The sequence below is a fragment of the Staurois parvus genome, unplaced genomic scaffold (genome assembly GCF_062004578.1).
Source record: "Staurois parvus isolate SC_StPar_1 unplaced genomic scaffold, SC_StPar_1.0 ptg000249l, whole genome shotgun sequence".
Taxonomy (NCBI): domain Eukaryota; kingdom Metazoa; phylum Chordata; class Amphibia; order Anura; family Ranidae; genus Staurois; species Staurois parvus.
Window position 1 is genome coordinate 13,853,406 of NW_028318045.1, and position 24,172 is coordinate 13,877,577.

At 40.1% G+C, this 24,172-nt stretch overlaps 1 protein-coding gene across 1 annotated transcript in view; it reads left to right on the forward strand.

Moving 5' to 3' along the window:
• Positions 1-21,632, forward strand: part of EFCAB6 (EF-hand calcium binding domain 6) — a 212,375-nt gene extending 190,743 nt beyond the window's left edge. Inside the window, exons 25-32 of the mRNA XM_089680804.1 lie at positions 258-453; positions 2,358-2,543; positions 3,695-3,922; positions 15,146-15,361; positions 15,941-16,115; positions 17,863-18,047; positions 19,667-19,816; positions 21,035-21,632. Coding sequence (XP_089536930.1) covers positions 258-453; positions 2,358-2,543; positions 3,695-3,922; positions 15,146-15,361; positions 15,941-16,115; positions 17,863-18,047; positions 19,667-19,816; positions 21,035-21,157 — 1,459 coding nt within the window. The 3' untranslated portion in view covers positions 21,158-21,632. The remainder of the gene's footprint in view (positions 1-257; positions 454-2,357; positions 2,544-3,694; positions 3,923-15,145; positions 15,362-15,940; positions 16,116-17,862; positions 18,048-19,666; positions 19,817-21,034) is intronic.
• The last annotated feature ends 2,540 nt before the right edge of the window (positions 21,633-24,172 follow it).

Genomic DNA, 24,172 nt, shown 5'->3' on the forward strand with positions numbered 1-24,172 from the left:
TGCATCAATTTTATGGTATTACAACCCGTTTTCATTTTATGCTGTTAAAATACATTTTTTTGTGTTATAAAATATGTCCAGTTGTTTCTTTCTAAAAGAGGAATTGGGAGCAGTCGATAAAGCTTTGATCACCTCCATCCATAATGTATGATGTGCCTCCTAAATTACTGTCAATAGCTGTGCAGGACTCAAAATGAAGGATTATGTTTAATGTTTTCTATAACGTACCCATCCCGCTTGTTTTATGTTCCCACCAGGCTAAGGTTGAGAGTGATAGACAGCAAGCTGTCATATTTTGACTTTTTAAGGATGATTGATGATGGAAGGGCTTCTAAGTATGGACAAAGGCAAGAGCAGATTGTGCCAACAGAGGACCTGCAAACTCTCAGCCCACAGAAGATCCTTGTTAGGCTAAAAGAAGCAGTAAAGGCCTCACAGGACAAGCTGTATAAAGTAAGAAAGGAACTCTGAACCTGCTCCATGGACTGCTTTCCCAACTCTAACAAGCAAATGTATTATTTAGACCCATCGATTTAACTGTTTCCCAAAACAGTTACATTCAAGACATTCATAAATGATAATTGTCACAGCTTTTTGTGCTTTGAACCGAACTGTCAAACCATCAAATAGCTGGTCACATGTGCTGCACCATGGCAAATGCAGGTCAAACAGAGGTTGAGATGGCAACTTCCTTGGCTGTAAAGGATAGTGGGGTTTAGTTCAGCTTTAGGTAGACCTCACAGACCTGGGCAGTTCAAAGTGAGTGTGTTATAAAAAAAGCATGAGCTGAGTTTACCTTCGGTGAACGATAAAACAATTAGTCGATCCAGAGCTATCGGCAGCTAAAATTATATGTTGATCTGACTTTTCTGAAATATATTTTGGTGGTACAGAAATACAAGGTGTACATAAATTTCTGCCATAAAGTAAAATTGACAACCTCTTAACGATATGAAAGACATACAGTATCAACTGTAAAGTGAACCCATGCCTTTCTACAGCACAGCAAAACAACAGTTTTACTTAAAGTATAAGTTCACCTTTCGTAACATGTTCAGGGTGTAACATGTAATGAACTGAACTGCCCCTGCACCCCCCAGATCCCCCTGTCACCGTATTCTGTGAATGAAAACACTACAAGTTTCGACAGCCTTTGCGGCTGTCAGCTGGAAGTTCTCAATAAGCTACCACGGCGCTGTACATCACCATGCTAGTTCTTGGTGTATTCCTGTCAGTAAGTATCTGCTTGCCCATATGGGATCACAGATACACTGACAGGTCTTCAGGAGACTTGCATGGTGCCAGAGATCTGCTTATTGCTTGTGAATGCTTTAGAGCACGGGTGTTAAACTGGCATTGCAAGATTGACAGTTACAGGCATGACTCCGAAAGGCAAAGGCATGAAGGGACTTGTAGTTTTGCAACAGCTGGAGGGCTGCCAGTTTGACACCCCTGCTTTAGAGGCTCAAGAAACAAAAAATAATAAATGCCCATTTTTTTACCTGCAAAAAAATGGGCATTTATTATTTCATGTTAAAACTGCCACTTTTACTAGACAGCTTAGTATGTTAAAGGAAAAATAACAGATTTACTAGCTGGATCAACAGGTGAAAATAAAGGAAAGGGCCCCACAAAAAGAAAACAAGAAAACTAATGCAACCACCACAGCGTCTAGAGCTGGGGGCTGCATTCGTTTTTTTTTGTTTTTTTTTTGGGGGGGGGGGGGAGAATGGAGTATCAGGCAAGTACAGAAAATACCTTTTGATCTTGTCAGAGATGCTGTGAATTGACCTGAAAGCATTAAACAATGTTATTTTATTTGTGTAAACTCCTAATCCTCTCATCCAGTAAGAAGTGGAGGTGAACATAAGCTGACATGTATGAAGTTGCCTGGGTGGCAACCATAGCTCCGTCCATAGATGGAGGGAAAAACATAGCCATGGCAAATGCAGGTCAAACAGAGGTTGAGATGGCAACTTCCCTGACTGTAAAGGATAGTGGGGTTTAGTTCAGCTTTTTACAGTTTCATAAAGGGAAAAAGCCTGAATATTACTGCATACACCACATGTAAGGACTGGTAAGCTGCAATATATTACATTTTTGTTTTTGAGCTTAGATATGCTTTAAGGACAGCTGTCATCTTCCCTCCCTGGTTTTATTTTTTCTGCCATTTCCTGTAACATTGTATGTAACCGTCCCAGAGAGGACCAAAATATATTGAGCAGAGATTTATTGTTTTTCCTGAAAAACATGACGTGTGGAGACCGCAGAGCCAATAAAATCACTGCGCATTTTACTGTGTACTTTTCCCAAAGTGACTGAGAATAATAATTCACCTCCTTTCCTGTCACCTTCAGGCATTTTCCTCATTTGATAAGGACGACACCGGAACAATAAAGCCTTTTGAATTACATCGGATTCTTGACAGCTTCTGTTTTAAGCTAACGGACAAACAATTCATGTACCTACTGAGCAAACTGTCGCTGAACGAGGACCGCACAATAGACTGGAAAGATTTCCTACACAATTTCTCCAGCTCTGAGGTTCGTACTATTGCCATTTGCGTGAACAAAAAAAAAAGGCTTGTGTCTGTTGTTTTCACATCAAGAAATTCTGAATAAAACCTGCAATTTTACTTGTAAGTGTCTGTTAGACACATGACCAATCCACACTGACAAACCTGATGCTGACATTTAAAACAATATAAGATGCTCTCTGAACATATAGACTTGTCATAACCGCCTCTGCTTGTCTGAATTTTCAATAGTTTATACCCTATAAATGTACAGATGTGTTGACGAATGGATGAGTTTGTCTAAATGCTACAGCGAATATAAATAAATGAAATAATAGCTGTTAAAAAAAACAACATGCAGTTACCTGTAAGAAAAAAAAAACCCAACATGCCCACAGTATAGTATGTCATAGCAATAATTTGCCAGTGCTATAGTACACTATTTAACCACCTCCATACCGGACACTTTCACCCCCTTTCCTGCCAAGTCCATTTTAAGTTTTTGGCGCTGTCACACTTTGAATCTTAATTGCTTAATCATGCAAAACTACCCAAATGAAATTTGTATCATTTGTATGAGACAGGTAGAGCTTTCTTTTGGTGGCCAGTCACTTCACTGGGTATATGTAAGGGTTTACAACCACTTTAAGTGTGCTCCATTACCACTGCTTCCTTGTTGCAGCCTGAAGCACTACTGGCACTTTCAGGTATGGTGGAGCATGTGACCTGCTCCCCAGTGAGAGTTATTGGGCCTAGCAGCCAATCACTGAGTTTGATTACTGTCACATGACTGGGGAAGTAATGTCCCTGCACCTCATGTGGCCAGCAGTGTTGATCTCAGTACCAGCTGTGATGGAGGAAGAATCAGCAAGAGAACACAAGCAAATTGATTATAGGTAGATTTTGCCCCTGTTTTTAAATACTTGGGGAATGAAAAGTTACCCTTTCATAAACTATTTTTCAGCTCTAGAGTGCTGGGCAGTGGGGGCTGAAATATGGAAGATCTCTTTACAGCTTCCGCTTCCTAAGATACAGTTCTTGAAAGTCTCTCGGTGAGCTGGCTGTCCTAATGACCTTTAAGAACATTCTCTTTCTGCTTGCTCTTTATAAAATTGGCCTCTATAGTAAATGAACACCTCCATATTTTTCTAATAACTCATTGATATTTGTTTCTCATAGCCTGTTTCCACCTGGGTGGACAGAGTGGAGAGAGCCACCAGGCCGAGATCCGGGCAAGAGCTGACAATGAAAGACATCTTTACACACATCCAAGAAGTCATTACGGCACGCTTTAACTCCATTGCTCAGGAGTTCCTAAACATAGACTATGCTGGCATTTCCGTCATTTCTAAGGAAGACTTCCGTGAGCTCTGCAACAGGAACTTCATGTTGCTTACAGATGACCAGGTAAGAAGTATACTATTTGTGTTTTTCAGACATAAATTCAAGGTTATTATGTACTACAAAACATACTTTTCAAGATATTTTTTTTCAGAGTCAGCTAGACAAATGTATGTTTTGAAATGTTTTTATTTTAAAGAAGCATTCTAAGGTACATGCAAAGTAAATCTCTTGTTGAATTCCTAAAATGATAACGTCTACATATCCCAAACACTTAATAAATGGTTGTAGTGCATACTTGTAACAGTAATCTTCTCCTGAAGACAATTCACACTGTGCAAGAAGTGAAATGGAAAAAGGATTCGGCACTATCTTCATTAAAAAAAAATATACATGTATATCCTGTAACCGGGTGACAAATAAACATATGTATACTATAAATTACATTTAAGCATATAACTAAATTCATATGGTGAAAAAGTCTGAAGTGATGTTATGCCCAACGCCAATTTCAATTAAGTAGTAGTAGTAGTAGTAGTAATTTAGAACTCTTCTCTAAAACTCTTTGTTATGTTTCTTTTTTTCTTCACCGCTTGTACTCAATAAGCAAAATGCACACTCACCAGAGGTGATTGACCCCTTTTTTACAGGCAGGTCAATCAGCTGTTTGTTCTATAGGGTCTTTATCACTCAAAGATGATCCCAATATCTTCCTCCAGTCAAATGGCAAATCACTCATAAAGCAACCAAGCAGGAGATATCATATAAAGCTATCATGGTGTAGTATTTATTATAAACCAAAACAAAGACATAAAGATTGTACACTCACATGTGTCAATTTTTGTTTATTTAAAATCTTGCAAACATAATAGAAAGATATTTACATATATACAAAAAATAAAATAAAAATGAATATATCTATACATAAACAAAAATAAACAAGCTTATATCAGCAAATAACAGAAAAGAAAACGTCTTTTTCTGAAAATATCATAAATAGATCTACAGTGGGGATCGAAAGTTTGGGCACCCCAGCTAAAAATTTGTATTAATGTGCATAAAGAAGCCAAGGAAAGATGGAAAAATATCCAAAAGGCATCAAATTACAAATTAGACATTCTTATAATATGTCAACAAAATTTAGATTTTATTTCCATCATTTACACTTTCAAAATAACAGAAAACAAAAAAATGGCATCTGCAAAAGTTTGGGCACCCTGCAGAGTTAATATCTTGTACTGCCCCCTTTGGCAAGTATCACAGCTTGTAAACGCTGTTTGTAGCCAGCCAAGAGTCTTTCAATTCTTGTTTGAGGTATCTTTGCTCATTCTTCCTTACAAAAGTCTTCCAGTTCTTTGAGATTTCTGGGCTGTCTGTCACGCACTGCTCTTTTAAGGTCTGTCCTTAGATTTTCAATTATGTTGAGGTCAGGAGATTGTGAAGGCCATGGCAAAACCTTCAGTTTACGCCTCTTGATGTAATCCTCCGTGGATTTCGAGGTGTGTTTAGGATCATTATCCATTTGTAGAAGCCATCCTCTCTTTAACTTCAGTTTTTTCACAGATGGCATCAAGTTACCATCCAAAATTTGCTGAGATTTTATTGAATCCATTTTTCCTTCTACTCGTGAGATGTTCCCTGTGCCACTAGCTGCAGCACAACCCCAAAGCATGATTGATCCAACCCCATGCTTAACAGTTGGACAGAGGTTCTTTTCATTAAATTCTGTGCCCCTTCTTCTCCAAACGTACCTTTGCTCATTCCGGCCAAAAAGTTCAAGTTTAACCTCATCGGTCCACAGAACTTGTTTTCAAAATGCATCAGGCTTGTCTATATGTTCATTTGCAAAGTTCAAATGATGATTTTTGTGGTGAGGATGTAGAAGAGGTTTTCTTATGATGACTCTTCCATGAAGACCATATTTGTACAAGTATCTCTTTATAGTGGAATAGTGTACCACAACTCCAGTGTCTGCCAGATCTTTCTGGAGGGATCGTGCAGTCAAACGTGGGTTTTGAATTGTTTTTCTCACAATCCTGCGAGCTGTTCTGTCTGATATTTTTCTTGGTCTTCCAGATGTTGCTTTACCTTCCACTGTTCCTGATGACTGCCATTTCTTAATTACATTCCGAACAGAGGATATTGACATCTGAAAACGCTTTGCTATCTTCTTATAGCCTTCTCCAGCTTTGTGAGCGTCAACTATTTTCAGTTTCAGGTTTCTAGACAACTGCTTAGAAGAACCCATGGTGCTGATTGTTGGGGCAAGGTCAGATGAGTCTGGGCATTTAAAACCTTTGAGATTGACATCACCTGGTCTTCCCAGACGATGATTGAGAACAATCCATGACACTGGCAGGTCTCAGCTTTGCAAAGGGGGCAGTGCATGCTATAAATTCTGCAGAGTGCCCAAACTTTCGATCCCCACTGTATATACAAAGAAACATAATTTTATTATCCGAAAACTACTAAATTATGCAAAACACAACCCTACCTACACCTAAACACACCCTCAGGCTAAGAAACAAACATTTATCGTTTTTGAGATTTATGTTTAAGATTTCGGTCTTTGTCGGGTTAATTTTCAGGTTCGACAGGTCTCCATACTCCCTCAATGCTTTCATTAAATTTGGAAGTGATGTTCTAGGGTTTCCAACATAAAACATCAGGTCGTCCGCATAGGCCACTACCTTGTGTTCTCTATCACCTATCTTTATTCCTTTTATGTCTATGTTCTTTCTAATCATGGACAGTAAGGGCTCCAGTGACAACACGTATAGCAGTGGGGACAATGGGCATCCCTGTCTTGTACCATTTGACATCTTAAAGTACTCTGATCTTCCTCCATTTACCATTATGGTAGCGGTAGGCCCTCTATACAACTCTCCAATCCACCCTCTCATTCTATCTCCCACTCCCAACGCTTCCAGAGTGTCCATCATAAAACCCCAACTCACTCTGTCGAATGCCTTCTCAGCATCTATCGACATCAGTATCATTGGGGTTTTCCCTTTTTTGCCCTCCTGTATAAGCAACAGTGATCTCAGAGCATTATCTCTACCCTCTCTTCCCGAGACAAACCCCACCTGGTCTCCATGTACCCACTCTGGCATCAGCTCTTTCAGTCTATTTGCCAGAACCTTTGCATATATTTTAGTGTCTACATTCAGCAGCGCTATGGGACGATAACTCGCACATTGTGAGGGATCTTTATCTTCTTTTTGTATCAATACTATATTCGCCTGTAAAGACTCTCCCCTTATCTTCATCCCGTTCCCCAAGGCGTTCATATAAATCTTCATTTTGGGAATTAAAAGCTCTTTATATTTTTTATAGTATTTGGCCGTATATCCATCCGGACCTGGGCTTTTCCCTCCCGCCATGCTTTCTAATGCTAATTTTATTTCCTCTGTGGTTATTTCTGCCTCTAGAGAGTTCAGTTGTGTTTCTCTTAATTTCGGTAGACCTGCCTCCTCTAGGTATGTCTTTCTTTTCTCTCTATTTACTGTTTCCGTTTTCCTGAACGTATCCTGAGGTATGATATTATACAGCTCATCATAATACTCTTTAAATATTCTAGCAATATCCTTGGTTGAGTGTACAAATTCCCCCTTGGGGTTTCTTATTTTCTCAATATAATTTCTATTTTTCTTCTTTCTTAAAGTTCTCATTAAATACTTTCCCGGCCTATCTCCCCATCTGTACCTTTCACTTGTTATTTTATTAAAGACTCTTCTTTTTTCCTCCTCCATTACATTCTCTAATTCTTCTTTTTTCTTTATTAACCTCTGCATTATCTCCTTAGTTCTTTCCCTTTTATGCCCCTGTTCAAGATCATATATTTCATTTAATAATCTATTTGTCTTTTCTCTCCTTTCTTTTTTCTTTTTTGCCCCCATTGCAATAAGTAGGCCTCTGATGTAAGCTTTATGTGCTTCCCACACCGTTGCAACCGACACATCCTCTGTTTCATTCTCATCAAAAAACCATTCAATTTCTCTCTCAATTCTTTGACCAATCTCTTCCTCCATGAGAAGTGCCTCATTCAACCGCCATACATAACCTTCTCTCCCTTCTCTACCCCATCTTAACTTCATAGCAACTGGGGCATGATCCGACAGGGTGCTTCCTTCAATTTTTACTTTTACCACCGACTCTATCACTCGATGTTCTACTAATATGTAATCTAATCTAGAATAAGTCTCATGTACGTGCGAAAAGAAAGTATAGTCTCTCTCCTTCATATTCCTAATTCTCCAGATGTCCACCAACTGACACTCATGCATCAATTTCTTTAACATTCTCAAGGATTTGCTTTCTTCCCTCCTCACAGAGGAAGTGGTATCTATCCGTGGGTCCATGCAGATGTTAAAGTCTCCCGCTACTATCATACACCCACTTTTAAAATCCATCAATCTCTTCAGCACTTCTCTCATAAACCTCTCTGGTCTCTTATTTGGGCTGTATATATTTGCTATTGTACACTCAATTCCCTGTAGTTTACCTCTCAAAAATAAAAATCTCCCCTCCGGATCCGTTAATCTCTCCTCCACCTCGAACCTTATATTCTTTGCGAAGCCTATAGCAACTCCTTTTGCTCTTTTAGTTGGTGAATCCGCATAGAACCATGTTGGAAAATGTCTAGTCTTCAGTCTAACCTTCGACTCTATCTCTAGATGTGTTTCCTGCAAGAATACCACTGAGGATTTTCTATGTTGAAGTTCTTTAAATAACCTGAATCTCTTTCCTGGGCAGCTTAACCCTTTTACATTATAGGTTATATATTGGATTTCTTCCATCTTACTCTTTTCCTACCGTCTCCCTCTTCCTCCTTCCCTTCCTCTTTCTTATTCCTATAGAGCGTTTTTATCCCTCTACCCTTTTCTCTCTCCCTCCCCCCCTCTCCCAATACTCCCCCCATTCCCTTTCCTCTCCCTCCCCTCCCTCCCCCTCCCACACCACCTCTCCCCGCCTCCCTCCCCCCTCTTTTTAGGCCTTTACTTTGCCTAACCGTCATTTGTGGAAGTAGCATCCACCTTTGACTTAAACCTTAGGGCTTTACTCTTCCCATGGACAGGCTCCCCTCCATCCAGATCCCCCCTTGACCCCCTCTCCACTCATCTTTCTATAGGAGGAAAAAGGAGTCAAGATGGAGGGATAAGGGAAAAAAAAAAGAGAGGCGACGAAATGGGAGCAAGGAGAAAGAGAAGAAAAAGAGAAGAAAAAAAAAAAAACACTTCTCTCCCCTTCACTCTCCCTCCCCGCCCCTCCCCCTCTCCCCCATCCGTCTCCACCCCTCCCCTCCTTCTACTCTTTCTTCCCCAAATTCTTCTTCCCAACCCTTTATTTCAATTTTCTGCATTTCAAGTCTATTGCAAAAATTTCTCAAGTCCTCTGGGAACCTCAAATGGGCTGTTATTCCATTTTTCCATCCTGTTAAACACTCCGGAACTCCCCATCTATATTGCACCTTCTGTTTTTTCATCTGCTCCAGCAAAGGCCTCAGAACTCTCCTCCTCCGGAGAGTCTCTGATGACAAGTCCGCATATATTTGAATATCCATTTCTCCATACTTTATTACTGGTTTTCCCTTAGTGTTCCTCCAGATTTTTTCCCTTTGTTGTAATTCATAAAATTTTACAAGTATGTCTCTCGGCCTGTCTTTCTCATGATTCCCCTGGAGTTTCCCGTTTCTAGAGATTCCTTCTATATTAGTCCTTTTGATTTCAGAGTTTCCCATTATAAAATTCAGTATTTTGCAGACCATCTCTTCTAGTATTTCTCCTTTTAAACTTTCCGGTACCCCTCTTATCCTTATATTTCTCCTTCTTTCTCTATTTTCTTGAATTTCCACCTTGTACTGCAATTTTTCCTGAGCTTTTTCCATATTAATTATCTTCTTCTCTAATTCGGAAATAATCTGGGTCTGGTTTTTAACTTTCTGCTCAGTTTCTTCCACTCTTAACAACAACTGCCCCAGATCATTCCGAATTTTTACCATTTCTTGCTTTATTGTTCTCTCCAGATCTTTGAACATTTCTGTCATCTCTCTTTTATTTGGGATTTGTAATTCTGTTTCTGTCTCTGATATTTGTTGATTACTGATATCCAATTCCATTGACTGTTTAGGACTATTTTGCATACTTAAATCAGACTCTCCTTTGTCTTCTCTGCTCTGGGGCCTTTCTGGGGTCACATTTCCCTGGGATGTGTACTTTTTAATTGTCCCCGTTTGTGTCCCTTTAGGCCCGGTTCCCTTTGCACTTTTATTTTTCATTTCTTGTGTAAACTTTATTTCTCTTATAGACTTATAATTTGCAAAACGAAGAAATTAATAAGGTGTAGAGATAGAATTCCCAGCTTTGTCTTCCCACCCTTCTGTATGCCTTTGCCTGCGCCTTGCGTTTATCTCCTTATTTTTTTTATTCTTATTCTCTGGGGGTCCCCCCCTTTTCTTTCTCTCCCTGCTTTCATCCAACTCTATACAGTTTTTGTGTTTTGGGGCCACCGCCAAACTCACTCACCCCTCCAACGCTTCTCGTGAGATGGCTCCAGGCTCCTTCCTCCAATTCCTTCAGCAGGTCCGCTCTCTTCCTCTCAGGGGGACCCTCCAGGACTTTTCTCCATGCTCTTCTGAGTAACGCTGGGAGTTGTAATGATGGAGGAGGCTTTATAGCTCTGGGAGCTGTAGTACAAGGGGGCTGTGGAGCGCTGGGAGGTGTAATGCAGGGGGCTGTGGCACGCTAGGAGTTGTGATGCAGTGGGCTGTGTAACGCTGAGAGTTGTGGTGCAGGGGGCTGTAAAACGCCGGGAGTTGTAGTGCAGGGGGCTGTGAACCCACTGGGAGTTATGGTGGAGGGGGCTGTGGAACGTTGTGGAACGCTGGACTCTTTGAGTTGTGGTGGAGGGGTTTGTAGAGCAGAGGGCTGTTATTTCCTCTACTCTCTCTGTCAGCCACACTGTCTCTCACCTCACCACAGCACTTCAGGACTATGGGGCAGCGTCTCTCCCTCCTCCTGTCAGATGCCGGCCGGCTTCCTCGGCTCCCAGAGATGCATAGCGGCCGGCCACGCACTCGAGCCATGCCACCACACCTCCCGGCACCCAGACACGCCGTCACTGCAGGGCTGCACACCAGCTAATCTCCGGCTCCCGGGTCTCCCCTCTCACGGACCGCCACTCTTCCCAGGGTGCCCACTAGGCATAGGTAGGTCTCACCCTGCTGGTTTTCACATTTCCATGGGGGCCTGAGGGGGATCGGACAGAGGAGCTAATCCGAGAGCTCCTACCTCGAGCTCTCCTCAGCCGCCATAGTCAGGCTCCGCCAGAAACAAACATTTATCATACGCGTACAGCCTATTTCCAGAATAAGATCTTATAAAAATCTAGCGGACTTAAAAGGAAAGAAAGAGAAGCCACGCACCCAGAAATTGACAGATAGCAGTTACAGGGGCCTGACATTCCTCCATGCCTTTGTCCAGGCCCCCGTCAGCCACCTGTCCTCAAGACCCCGAATCTTCCCAACCTCACCCAGAATGTTGTGCACCACCACCTAAAACAGGAAGGACTTTTTTCCGAGTGGAAAGCTGACACCGTGCATTCCACATGAAGTAACAGACTACTAAGCTAACTAGAAAAAGTGTCTCAAAATCAAAATCCCAGTGAGCTTGAAAGGCTCCGTAAGACCACTCCGCATAACTCAAGAGAGAAAGGAAAGGAATTACATTCACATGTATAGGTGCCTCACAAACCAGCACCAGTGTATACAGCTTGTAAAGTATTGTGATGCTGCTAATGCTGCACCACTCTCGCTGGTTGCTGTGCATTCCAAGCCTCAATCCTAGGCCTGATGTGATGTCATACAAGTCCGGGAAGTAGTGGTCCTTGCGCTTCGATTCACACTGTAACTCTGATGTATTTTGTACATTCAAATGGGAATTCTAATTTTATGAATGTTTTATATATATATATATATATATATATATATATATATATATCTATGAAAATAAAAATCGTAAGCCCTTCACGCCGATGTCATACAAATATGCGGCCTCACAGAACTGGACTTTTTTCCGTGGGGCTGCATATTTGTGTACCTGTTTTTGTGATGGGAGCGCGCTGCATGGCACGCTTCCAGCACAAAGATGGAGGTGTCACTGAGAGCTCCCGATTCCGAGTCACATGATCACTGTGATAGCCTCTGATTAGCTATCACAGTGATCAGTCACTGTACGGTTCGCCCCCCTTGTTTTTTTTTCTCTCTTAATGGAGGAGGGAGATACATTGTATCTCTCTCTCTCCTTGCATAGAGAAAAAAAACAACAACTGTTTGTTAAAAAAAAGATAAATAGATAAATATTGAAAAAGAAAGGGAAAAAAAATACCTAGATCAAGGTTTGATCTAGTTCAGTGTAGTTCAGTGCCAGGGTTAGTGTTTGGGTTAGGGTCAAAGGTCAGGATTTTTTTTTTTAAATTGGTATCAGTGTCAGTGTGTTTTAGGTTAAAAAAAAAAACTAAAAACAAAATGTGCACTATTGTTTCTGGGCTGTACTGTGGGTACAAACAACAAATAACATACACACATATGGTATCGCTGCGATTGCAAAGAGCTGGAAAATTTATTTTGGGTTGTTCTTTGGTGGTAGGTTATGGTAGTAACAAGAAACACACAGCTAAATTTAAACAAAAAGATTTTTTATTACCATTTTGGGCCAATTTTCCTTTGGTAATGAGAAAAAAAATCAGGAGATATCCATTAGCATTTATCACCAAATGAAATCCCAATTTGTCCTGAAAAAAACAAGGTATAATTCACCTGGATGTACAAAGTAGCTGTGATGATATGTAGCGTTCTACTAACACGTCAAAGTTGCAAAATTGTCCTTAGGCGCTAAGATTTGTTTTTCCCTTAGGTGTGAAGGGGTTAAAGAGCCAGTCTCACTGAAAACTGAAAAATTTCAGTTTTTCGCAGGTGCTGGAGAGCTAAAGCAGACATTGCACCAAACAGTGCAAGGTCCACTGTTTACTTATGGCCCTCCTCCCCTTGCATACTCGTAAAAAAAATTTTATAATGCTGTTTCCCCTGTGTAAGGGTGACATTTTCTTCCTGCCATTGATATTTGGGAAATGGTGGGTGATCCAAATCTCACTGAGAAGGAGCTCCCAGTGCTGTGCTGCAGCATCTTCTTGCAAGTTATGGGGTACTCTGCATTTTCTGGGACCTCATCAGAGGAAAGATTAGTATAATATATTTTTATCTTCCACTATGTGTCTTGTTTATACCTTTATTTCAAGCATTTCAGCAAGTTGGGGAGAGGGGCAAAGGTAAACTTGTCTATAGTACAAGGTCAGATCTAAGGGATATCTAAATCTAAAACTTTTTTTTTATTATTTTGGATAGATTGGGGAAAGGCTAAAGTAATGCAGGGCTTTTTTTTTGTCAGGGGTGTCCCATAACTTCCTGGCCTGTTGACACAACAGGAAGGGAGAGGAAATCTCTTCAAAGTAAGTGAAATCCCCTCTTAAACAATTCTCACAGGAATAAGCAACCCCAATAGAAAGTTTCCTCTCTATTCCTGTTCTGGTGATAACTCAGAATTTTGGATTTTCCCTTCTTTTGTACTAGTGACAATGGTCTCAAGGATACACAGACAGACTGCAATAAAAACCTGATAGATGCACTTTAAACCACAAGACTGTATTACAAAAAAAATGCTAAAAACTTGACAATGAAAATTCCACCTTCTATCTTATATTGCAAATAATAATGGAACAAGACACACCAAACGCACTCTCATGGAGTTCTTTTGTATGTATGGGCATTTTACTATAAACACACATACTGGACTAATATTAGTTTTGTTTTTGTTTTACGAGTGCTGCACTTGAGTTTGGGTTTATTCTGTATTACCATTTTGTATCTAATGGTGTGCTAGCTGTACATTTAGGGATTTTGCCCGTTAGCTCCATTTGTTTTTCTAAAGTGAAGTTCGGCTTTACCTTGTTATTCACTACTGCAAAGTCCATGTAAATCTACTAGTCCATCCAACAACACACACTCCACTGATTGACAATGATGCTGTCCAAGTGTGGCTACCAGGGGTGGACTAACCATTTGGAAACTCGGGCACTGCCCGAGGACCCGGGGGTTAGTAGAGGGCCCCATGAGATGCCCCTGGTACCTTTTTCATAGGCTTTTTTGAGTTTGGGCAAGGACACAGGGGCCCCATGATCCCCTATTGCCCGGGGGCCCCATGATTTGTCAGTCCGCCCCTGGTGGCTACATTGCTCCTCCATTGATGCAGTGAAGGCAGGGGTGGGAAAAGGGGTGGGTGAGAGGGGCTGCTGTCTTGGGCGCAGTGGTTTGCTGTAAGGATGGGGGTGCCTTCCTTCTATTACAAGGCTGACAGGAGTAGTGACAGCGGCAATGATTTTGACAAGTGAATGACTGCTGGGCGTAGGATCCCCTAAGCTTTTACATCATGAATGGGTGCTGGAAGACCTCATCCCGGCAATGAGTGGAGGAGTGAATGTAGCCACCCTAAGACAGGAGGTGTGCTACTGGCCAATCACCAGGTAAAAATAAATGTATAGAAACCTGAAAAAAAATAAACTAATGCAGCCACCACATGCAGTGACTGGTAAGCTACAATATATAAAATTTTGGTTTCGGGGGTTAGTTGCACTTTAAGCCTCTGGTGGTAAGCCCTGGTTCACACTGAATGTGGCTTTGAAATCACGCTACTTCACCTGAAGTATCACGATTTCATATCTGCTGGTCAGTGCAATTTCATGTGCAGCTTCCTTGTCACACATGAAGTTGGCAAAAATAGTGCAGGAACCTTTCTTCAGAATCGGTGCCACACCGCAAAGTCAGTGGCACACCGACTTGAACGGTTCCATAGACACAAATGGAACTGTCAAATCACATGACAAGTCACACTGGTATAAACCAGAGCTAAAAGATTTAACTGGAAGGCCTTCTCTGCTGATTTCTGAGTGACTTATTTGTTTGTAATTTAAACTAAATTTATTTGGAGATGGAAGAGGGTTGTGTAGCATTATCCCAGCAATAGTCTATACTCGTTGATGGTAAGGGTGTTTATTAGCATACATGACAACAATGGGCCAGATGAAGTTTACTCCATAGTGTGTCTATTAGGCAGTAGCAGGAAAATGAGAAAAGTAAGTTATATTGTGTGTATGAATAATTCTGTGGCTTGTGCATTTTATGTTAGTATGTTAGCAAGGGGTAATTTTTCATTGTTACCCTTTTTTGGTTCTTTACAGTTTGAAAATCTTTGGAACAGCTTGCCCCTAAATTCATATGGAAATCTCAGATATCATGATTTCTTGAAGAATTTCAACAATGACATCCCAGAAACACCCTCACAAGATCAATTATCACATAATACAGAACCGACCTCTAAGGCATCAACCAGAAAGAGACAAGCTTCTATGACCAGACGCCCCAAAACGGCACCAGCCATTGCTAACAAGCCTACTGTAAGTCATTTTTGTGTTTGTGTGCAAGTTACAGAAGAGGTTCAAGGATTCTAGGAAACTCTATCCACAGACTTTGGGTCTGGTGAAACTGTGCCCAAAAAATGCAGGCAGAAGACAATGGACTAGCCAGCAGTATTTCATGAGGTCTCCCTGGTACTGATTCTCCTGTTTGGAGGCAGCCATCTTGGTAGAGGTTTTGATTCCTCATACTGAAGCTGATAATTGGTGGAGTAATGATGAAGATGCCACAGTAGGGAGCAATACTGATATGCAAGAAAGCTGCAAAGAGTATTTTATGAAAGAAATGTCAATTTGTTTTTAGCAAACTACATTTATTATAGTTAAGGCTTAGATCTATTACTACAACTCTTTAGTATTTCAGAATATGTCTTTACTGTAAATTAGTGAAATAATTAGAAATCTGTCTGTAGGTAGATAAAGAAAATCAGATAAACAGATGATGTAATCTGGTGATTAGCCATTTGGATCACACTCTTCATACGCAGCGTATGTTAGGAATGGCCTTCTTTTTGCTACTAAGCATGCATACTGTAATATCTGTTCTGTTTCTCTTCATAGACTCCTATACAGAGACCACGTACTGCAGCCCCTCCTTCTACACCAATCATAAACTGTGAGCGGGTAGAGAGCAGATTGAAAATAAATCTTATCAAATGCTGGCAAGACGTACATAAAGCATTCCGAGAGAAAGATCTTGAAAAGCAGGGAGAAGTTTCTGCTTCTGATTTCTCAGGTAAAGAAGTCAACAAGCTTGTCCCTTTCTTTATTTTCCCTGTGATTCTTGTGACTCTGCTAAAATCTTTAGTGTAACTGCCCTATTGCAGAAGTGGGAGCCAGTGATGCCAGGGCATAGACTAAAAGTGATTTAAAGTAAAGCATTTAAAATGTAACTAAGGCAAAACTTTTTTTTTTAGTTTTGGACGGAGTGGAGATTGATTAGAATAACTGTGAGGTTTTTATTGCTGTCTGTGCCACTGTTCACTCTCACTATTGTCCTGTTTACTACTGTCATTGAAAAGAAGTAAAAGAAACCCCAAAATTTGGGTTGTCCTTAAAAAAGTAATAGAGGGGAAATTTTCCAGTGGGGACATTAGTTCTGGTGACCTGGGGGAACCCAAGGAATTCCCTTTATTTGCAGAGATTTTCTCAATTCCTGTTTTGGCAATTAGACAGGAAGTGAAAGGAAATCTCCCCAATGGGACACAGATGGCAAAAAATAAACTAACATGGGTTATAACCATCTCATACTCTATCCAAAATCATAAAAAATGTTTTGCATATAGTTCTACTTTAAAGTGATATTGAAGGCTGATTAAATAACACACGCCATGCTTACCTGTTGTATGCAGTGGTTTTGCACAGAGTAGCCCCGATCCTCCTCTTCTCGGGTCCCCTGCCGGTGCTCCTGGACCCTACCTTCTGCCGAGTGCCCCCATAGCAATCAGCTTGCTATGGGGGAACCCAAACTGGCTTGGTCCAGAGCCGCCGCTCTGTCTGTCTATTCAGACACAGAGTGCGGCTTGGCCCGATTGGCTCACTGGCTGTGATTGACAGTAGCAGACGCCAATGGCTCCCGCTTCTGTCTCAGCCAATGAGGAGGGAGAGACCCCAGAGAGCTGCTGCTTCCATGCACATCACTGGTTTGAGATGGGGGCTCAGATAAGTATTAGGGGGCTAGGGGGCTGTTGCACACAGATGGTTTTTTACCTTCATGCATAGAATGCATGAAGGTAAAAACCTTGAGCCTTTACAACCACTTTAGGCATTGTGTTTTTTTTTCACCAGCTGTTTCACATGCACTGTGTTTCTCAAGTATACTAAATGGTACAGTTACTGTTATATAGATTTCAACCTTTTTTTGTCAAAAGTCAGTAGCCATAGATGATTCAGTTTTCTTTCCTGCAGCCTCAGTTGCTCATCAGCACAGTCAATGTTGATGGGGGAATTCCTCCTGCAGTGCAAACACAATGATTACTGTAGATGGCTATAGCCGCTGGCAGTAATTGCATGAAAAAAAAATCTGACAGGCTGGTTGTACTGAAGTCAACTGATGACCCATCTAGTGCAGAGCCCAGCTGAGGAATCAAGTGGTGGCAGTCTTCCTTTGCTGACGCTCTTTGTTTACTTGGCTGAGCTGTCATTGCACTGGCATCTCCAGCATCCCTCCAGAGGTGCCGGCCACAAGAGTTCTGATACCGCTGTCACTACTCCTGTCATCGGCTGTGTCCCTTCTGCCCCCACCCCCTAGTTTAAGGTCAGGACAAAGGGACAGGGATGCTTGGGACATAAGTGACCTAATATGGCCACATGCTCAAAGACGTTGTCCACATGTTAAGTGCGTCTGAAGGGATTTTCATGGTCGCAGCTGATTGAGCCAGCAGCTGCATCATGTGCCAGTTTCCTGCAGGTTCCGGATAACTTGGGTCATCGCTATTAACGAGTATCACCTGAGCATGTCTATTGGCTTGTTGTTATTTCAGATGTCATGAAAAGGTTTAACATGGATGTGATGAAGGAAGAACTGGAGCAGTTAACTCTGAAATATGATTTAAGAAACAACGGAAATTTGTCATACACAGACTTCCTGCGCAATGTCACATTTGGACCAAAGCAGCAAGGATCAGCTCTCCTTCAGAGAGTAAAACTGCAAAAGCCAAGGATCCCAGTATGTATTGTGGTTTTTTTCTTTATAGAGATTCGTGTTGTGCATGCTTCTGATCTTTGAGCTTATATTTTGCTGCCTACAATATGGAGCCAACTGTCACAGTCACATTAGGCCAGCCAAAGACAAGCCAAAAAATTTCAACTAATTCAAAAATTCAGCTAACCTACACTGAAGTTTTGTAAAAAATTCAAGAACACTTTAAAAATGCCTCATACAGGCAAGCAGTTACTCCACCAGGTAGACCAATGGACTACGAAAGCGCTCACCAGTGCCCTCCTCATAGTTAATTGAGAACTGCAAGCCATCATCTACAGTGGCCGACGGTACTTATAGACATTAATTCACAGGAAACTGTGAATGAATGATTCCGCCGCGTGCCATGCTGTTTTCAGAATTTGACAGCAGGTGCGGGGAGAGGATCCTCCACCAACTGTCACAGGGACAGGGGATCAGGGGCTGAGCTGCAGGTGAACTTATCTTTTAACGATTGTCTGCTGAGAATAATAACCCTTCTCAATGGAATAACATTATTTTGTGATTTGTTTTTGGGCATAAAATTAAAGATGAACTCCAGTCACAAAAGCCTTCATATAGATATATCCCTAAATAGCCACAAAGAATATAAATCTACTTTCACCAAATACCTTTACAAACTAAGTTATTACCTTGTAACAGTAGCAGTGGCATCATCACTGTGCTGTACATAGCCTGTGCGGAGAGCAGATCTGTGCGAGGGGCTCAGCAGGACCACCCACTAAAGGTTGTCTACAGAAACCTATGGGAGGAGGCAGAGACAAGACAAGTCATCCTACAAAAGGAGAGAGAGCAGAAGTGATTGGTCTTTTCTACAGGAAACTCCTACACAACGACAAATTATTACACTTGATTACTGCACAGATATGAAATATACAAAATACAGCAAGGTTCAACTAACAGTGCACGTGTCTCTTGTATTTACCCAGGAGTTCAGTTTTAAAGTGTACATCTAAAACCTCCATTCGTTTTCATCAAGAAGCATTTTGTTGTCCAACTTTTACTGACATACAGTATACTGCACAATTATTCTTGTCATTTACCAGCAAATTAGAGATATTCTTGTTATTCAGTTTACTAAGTCCATGTAAGCCTTGTTAAAATGTCCAAATTAAGGGGTTGTTTGTGAACCCCTGAAACGCATTGGATTATTTATGTGATCATATGATGAACAATAAAAGTAATTCTGAATCTTTCATCATTTGGTTTGGCTCTCCTGTATGTTTTAAGCAAGAAAAAACAGACAGGGGTTGTAACCCTGCACACTCAATCAAAACAGTGGAATAATTAAAAAAAAACTGTTTTGGCTGTACATACACTTTAACCAGTTCTGTCTGTCCTGCACATCTGTCAAATCAGATTAGGGCACGTGCAGAAAAGACTCCTTTAGGTTGCATCATCCAGGCCCAGATATATGGGATTATTATCTGTAGGCACCACATCCTGTTTATTCCTTAGGCCCCTCATTTTTTGGAGTTCATGATCTATATATTGCCTTCCTCTAAACAGATGTAATCTCATTTACTGTGGATCATGTTACAAACAGGCTGTATTTTTTGTATTTTTCTGTATTTCATTGCCTATAGATGAGCGTGGGATTCCATGGTTCCTCATTCATGGATGCCGTACTCAGAATCCAGCCAAAGATAGTGGATTGTTGGAGACCAATGAGGAGAGCCTTCCAGTCCTATGATGATGCAAGAACAGGGTATATAAGCATTTCGGATTTCAAACAGGTACATTGATTTTTTTTTCCTATTCTGTTCCTTGGTGTGTGTGTGTGTGTGTGTGTGTGTGTGTGTGTGTGTGTGTGTGTGCGTGCGTGCGTGCGTGCGCGTGCGCGTGCGTGTGTTCCTGAATATGTGCCTAAAAGAAAACCTCAGCTAAGACAGAGAAATCAACCATACATATTCTGAGTACACTATATTGAATTTTTTTAAATGTACTTTACAATTAAAAAACTGTACTAGCCCAGTTTTTAATTGAACCTGCGGCCAGGCTATCAACATTTGCATACTTAAATTAGTTTCAACAAGACCTACTGATTTCTGTAGGTGCAGGCACAGTGGAGCAAATCACTGTCAAAGTTCACAGCAGAAGCAATGCAATGCTTCCTCCCGTACACACACTTTTACCTTACCAGCATTAAAAAACTTTCTTTTGGAAACTAATAAAGATTGAGATGGTTATTTGCCTATTTTGTTTTTCATTTTCAAAATCTTATGGCTCTATTAATCATATACTGAAAAACACTGCCATTTAAAATTTTTATGTCATCGGTGGCTAGCTTTTTTCCTTCTCTGGGCCGGCCCTTCGCTAAGGTCTGTGCCAGACCTTGCACATGCACTTTTTGAGATCTGACAGGGTTTGTGCTGAATTAATAAAAAAAAAATCGAGTTACTGTATCTACAAGATCTTGTGGTTTAGAAAACTCAATTTCTTGGAAGGCTCTGGTAATGTAGCCTTCCCAGGAGGCATTGGTGACATGGGAGAGGCAGAAGAGCAGAAAATGTAATGGTTTGTTTACGTAAAAGACTATTTTGGAATTAAAGTATACAGTGTTTATTATTGAGAATACAGAACTGAATGCAACTGTGCATTTTACTGTTATGGGCGCAAAAATCTGCTTTAAGTCCTTCCCTCAGCATCTGCTGCTTCTAGTAATTTTCTAGCCAAAAATGCTGATTTAATATGTGTGCAAAGAAATGCAAAAAAACTGTTTTAGAGGGGAAGTGGGTAGGTTGATGACAAGGTATTTTTTAACTTGTTTTGCTAGTTATCTAAGTGGCTGTCTCAGTTGTTGCAATTGGAAGTCACTTGCACGAGTGGTAAAACATCTTCATAGTTACAGAACAATGCCAGTAAAATGTGGCTAACTACTGCTAGTTGTATACCATGACCTTGATAGATAAGAACCTTCACAGATATGTATTTTATTTTATTTTTTTTCTTAGGTCCTACGGAAATTTGGCATCAACGTTTCTGAGGAGGAGTTTTTCCACATTCTGGGTTACTTTGACAAAGATTTAAAATCCAAAGTCTCTTACAATGACTTTCTTAGTGAGTTTCTGAGATAAGCAAGTGACAAGATTTTGCAGCAATGGCGCTTTGTAATTCATCCTCTGATTTTACTGCTTTGATTGGAACAGGAATAAATATATTTACACGACAGTGAAACTACATTAACATTGGCCACAGCTCATAAACTGCAGACTGATAAATAACGTTCTGCAAAATGAGCGCAGCTTCTGCGTTAAACTCTAATGAAGAGTGTCTGCTTTCATCAACCTAATTACTTTAATAAGACAAAAATAACTAGGGCTCTTTAAAGTTTCCAAATCCAAGATGAATGTCTTCATGGCTAAAAAATTGTATACCCTTCCAGTACAAACATTTCTATTGCAACACATTGCGAAAATAAAAATTCTCCAAGTTCATTAATGGATATATGATGGTAATTTTTAGTCATTCGCCATGAGAAAATTATACATAGTGTGTATAAATAAACTTCATTAAATCTCCTGGTTTCATTAAATGTTCAGATTTATTATAGATATTTTCTTTCTTTTTTTAATTAGCAAATAAGTAAACTCTGGTGGTTCCCTTTCCATTTCATTTTATTAGAGCTGAACTCCAGGCATGCAGCTGTATATACAATTAAGATATATATATATATATATATATATATATATATATATATATATATGTGATTTGTCTTAAGTACCAAAATATTTGTAACTCTGTTCAGGATGTTATGTGACTCAAGAAACTTGCAAGGCACCTGCACTGGTGGCTGTTCTTTTCTCCACTGCAGATGAGCTGTAACGCTCAGTCACTCTCCAGCAGCCTGCTGATTTGAATAATGGAGAAGAATCTCCACATGGATGATACTGTCTCTAGCTCACAGTGTAATATTAACAGCAATGTGCAGAGAAGGAGAACCTGTTTGGTCCACACTGTTTTACTCCTCCTGTCAGGTGAAGTCCTGATGTGCAGGGATTTAGAGGGTCTTAATATAAAGACTTGATTCACAGTTGACGTTCTCATTTATCCAAAAGGTGTTCAGTAGAGTTGAGGTCAGAGCTTTCTTCAGATCACTTGACTTCCTCTACTCCAAACTAGTCAAACCATGTCTTTATGGAGCTGGCTTTGTGCATAGTAGCATGGTTATGTTGGAACAGTAAAAGGCTTTCCCCAAACTGTGGCTACAAGATTGGTAGTGCACAATCGTCTAAAATGTCTTTGCATGTTGTATAATGTTGGATATTCCTTTCCAAAACCGTAAGAATTATGGAGCTGGCCCCTCTTGTTGTGGCTGTAACATCCTCCACTCTTCCAGGAAGGCTTTACACAAGATTTAGGGCAGGGGTGTCAAACTGGCGGCCCTTCAGCTGTTGCGAAACTACAAGTCCCATCATGCCTCTGCCTTTGGGAGTCATGCTTGTAACTGTCAGTCTTGCCTCATGGGACTTGTAGTTTGGAGCTGGATGGCCGCCAGTTTGAAACCCATGATTTAGAGTATCTAAATTTTGTGCCCAAGAAAACAAAAGAACATTTGTAAGGTCAGTTAATAATGTGGGATGAGAGGGCCTGACTCACAATTAGTGTTCCGATTCATCCAAAAAGTGTTTAGTATGGTTGAGGCCAGGGCTTTGAGCAGGCTCCACATTAAACTTATCAAATTGTAATTAATGGAGTTAGCTTTGTACACAGGGTCACAGAATATGCTGCAACAGGAAAGGGCCTTCCCCATACTGTGGCTACTAGGTTGGAGAAGCACAATTGCATAAAATGTCTTGCATGCTATTGCATTACTAGTACCCTTCACTGGAAACACCTGAACTCAATTATTTGGAGGGAGGTCCACATACTTTAAGCAAGTGCCATGTTCAGATGTCTGCAAACGTTTGACCATATTGTATGTTGTAGCAGTACTCTTCAATGGAAACACCTGAACTCAATCATTTGTAGGGGTGTCCACATACTCTTGGCCATATAGGTAGGTGCAATGGTGCTATTGACCATATTGTAAATCTACTTGCGGTTCAGCTTTCATGAATGCATAGTTCCACTTTTATTACATCATTTGGTGTAAAAAAAAAAACCTTAACATGAATTTCCATACCATTGGAGAGTGATCTGAACACATTATTTGATTAAAATATTTTATTTAAATGTATTTGTTTAAAATAATTTTTTAAGTATTATACTAATGACTAAAACATTGAAGAGCAAAATGATTAAAATGAATCACAATAATTTATTTTTGTGGATTTTTTAACAAAGTAATTAAAAAAATATGTACAAAATTTCACCTCGATTCTATTTTTTTCTTTTATGTGAAAATGTGTTTGTGAATAATATGCATTTTACAAAATTTATAAAGATTTTTTTATAACAAAATTAAACAGATAATAAAATATAATCAGTGCCAATAATATAATATAAAATATAATCACTGTGCATCCACAGAGTGAAAGGCAGTGAATAAAACAAATTTGCTTTTGTTAAATGAATGTGCTAGAATGTTCCTCCGTCCTCACAATTCCACATTACAATGGAGCATTTTTCTTACAGAATGTTTCATTACAGTATAATAGAATCCAAACAGGCCGTGCATCACACTCTGAAACCCGCTTCATATTTGTCTGGAATCACAAAAATTTATTTACATGCATGAGAGGAAATAATGGACTTGAAATTGAAGTTGTTGAAGCAAGAAATTATCATATGGCTTGTAGTATTATCTTTAACTTGCCTAAATACAGGTATCAGCAATCCTGCAATCCAAAGAGTTTCTCAAGCTCGTCATTTGAACCAAAGACTGCAAATATTTTTATTCCCCTGCCATCCCTACCAGACATTTGGAAAATGTGTTATGGTACAGGTTCATTTCCTTATAGTCCTTATTGCAGAAATATTTATTTGTCCATTTATTTCAGGTCCATTAAAAGAACATTGTATATAATTAATTTTTTTTTTTTGCAGAGCTACTGCTTTCTTTGTGTTTTTATATGCTGTATATTTTTTACAGTTTTTCTTTCTGTCTGGGTATATATTTTTTTTTTGGAAATGGCTTTTTATAGTATATT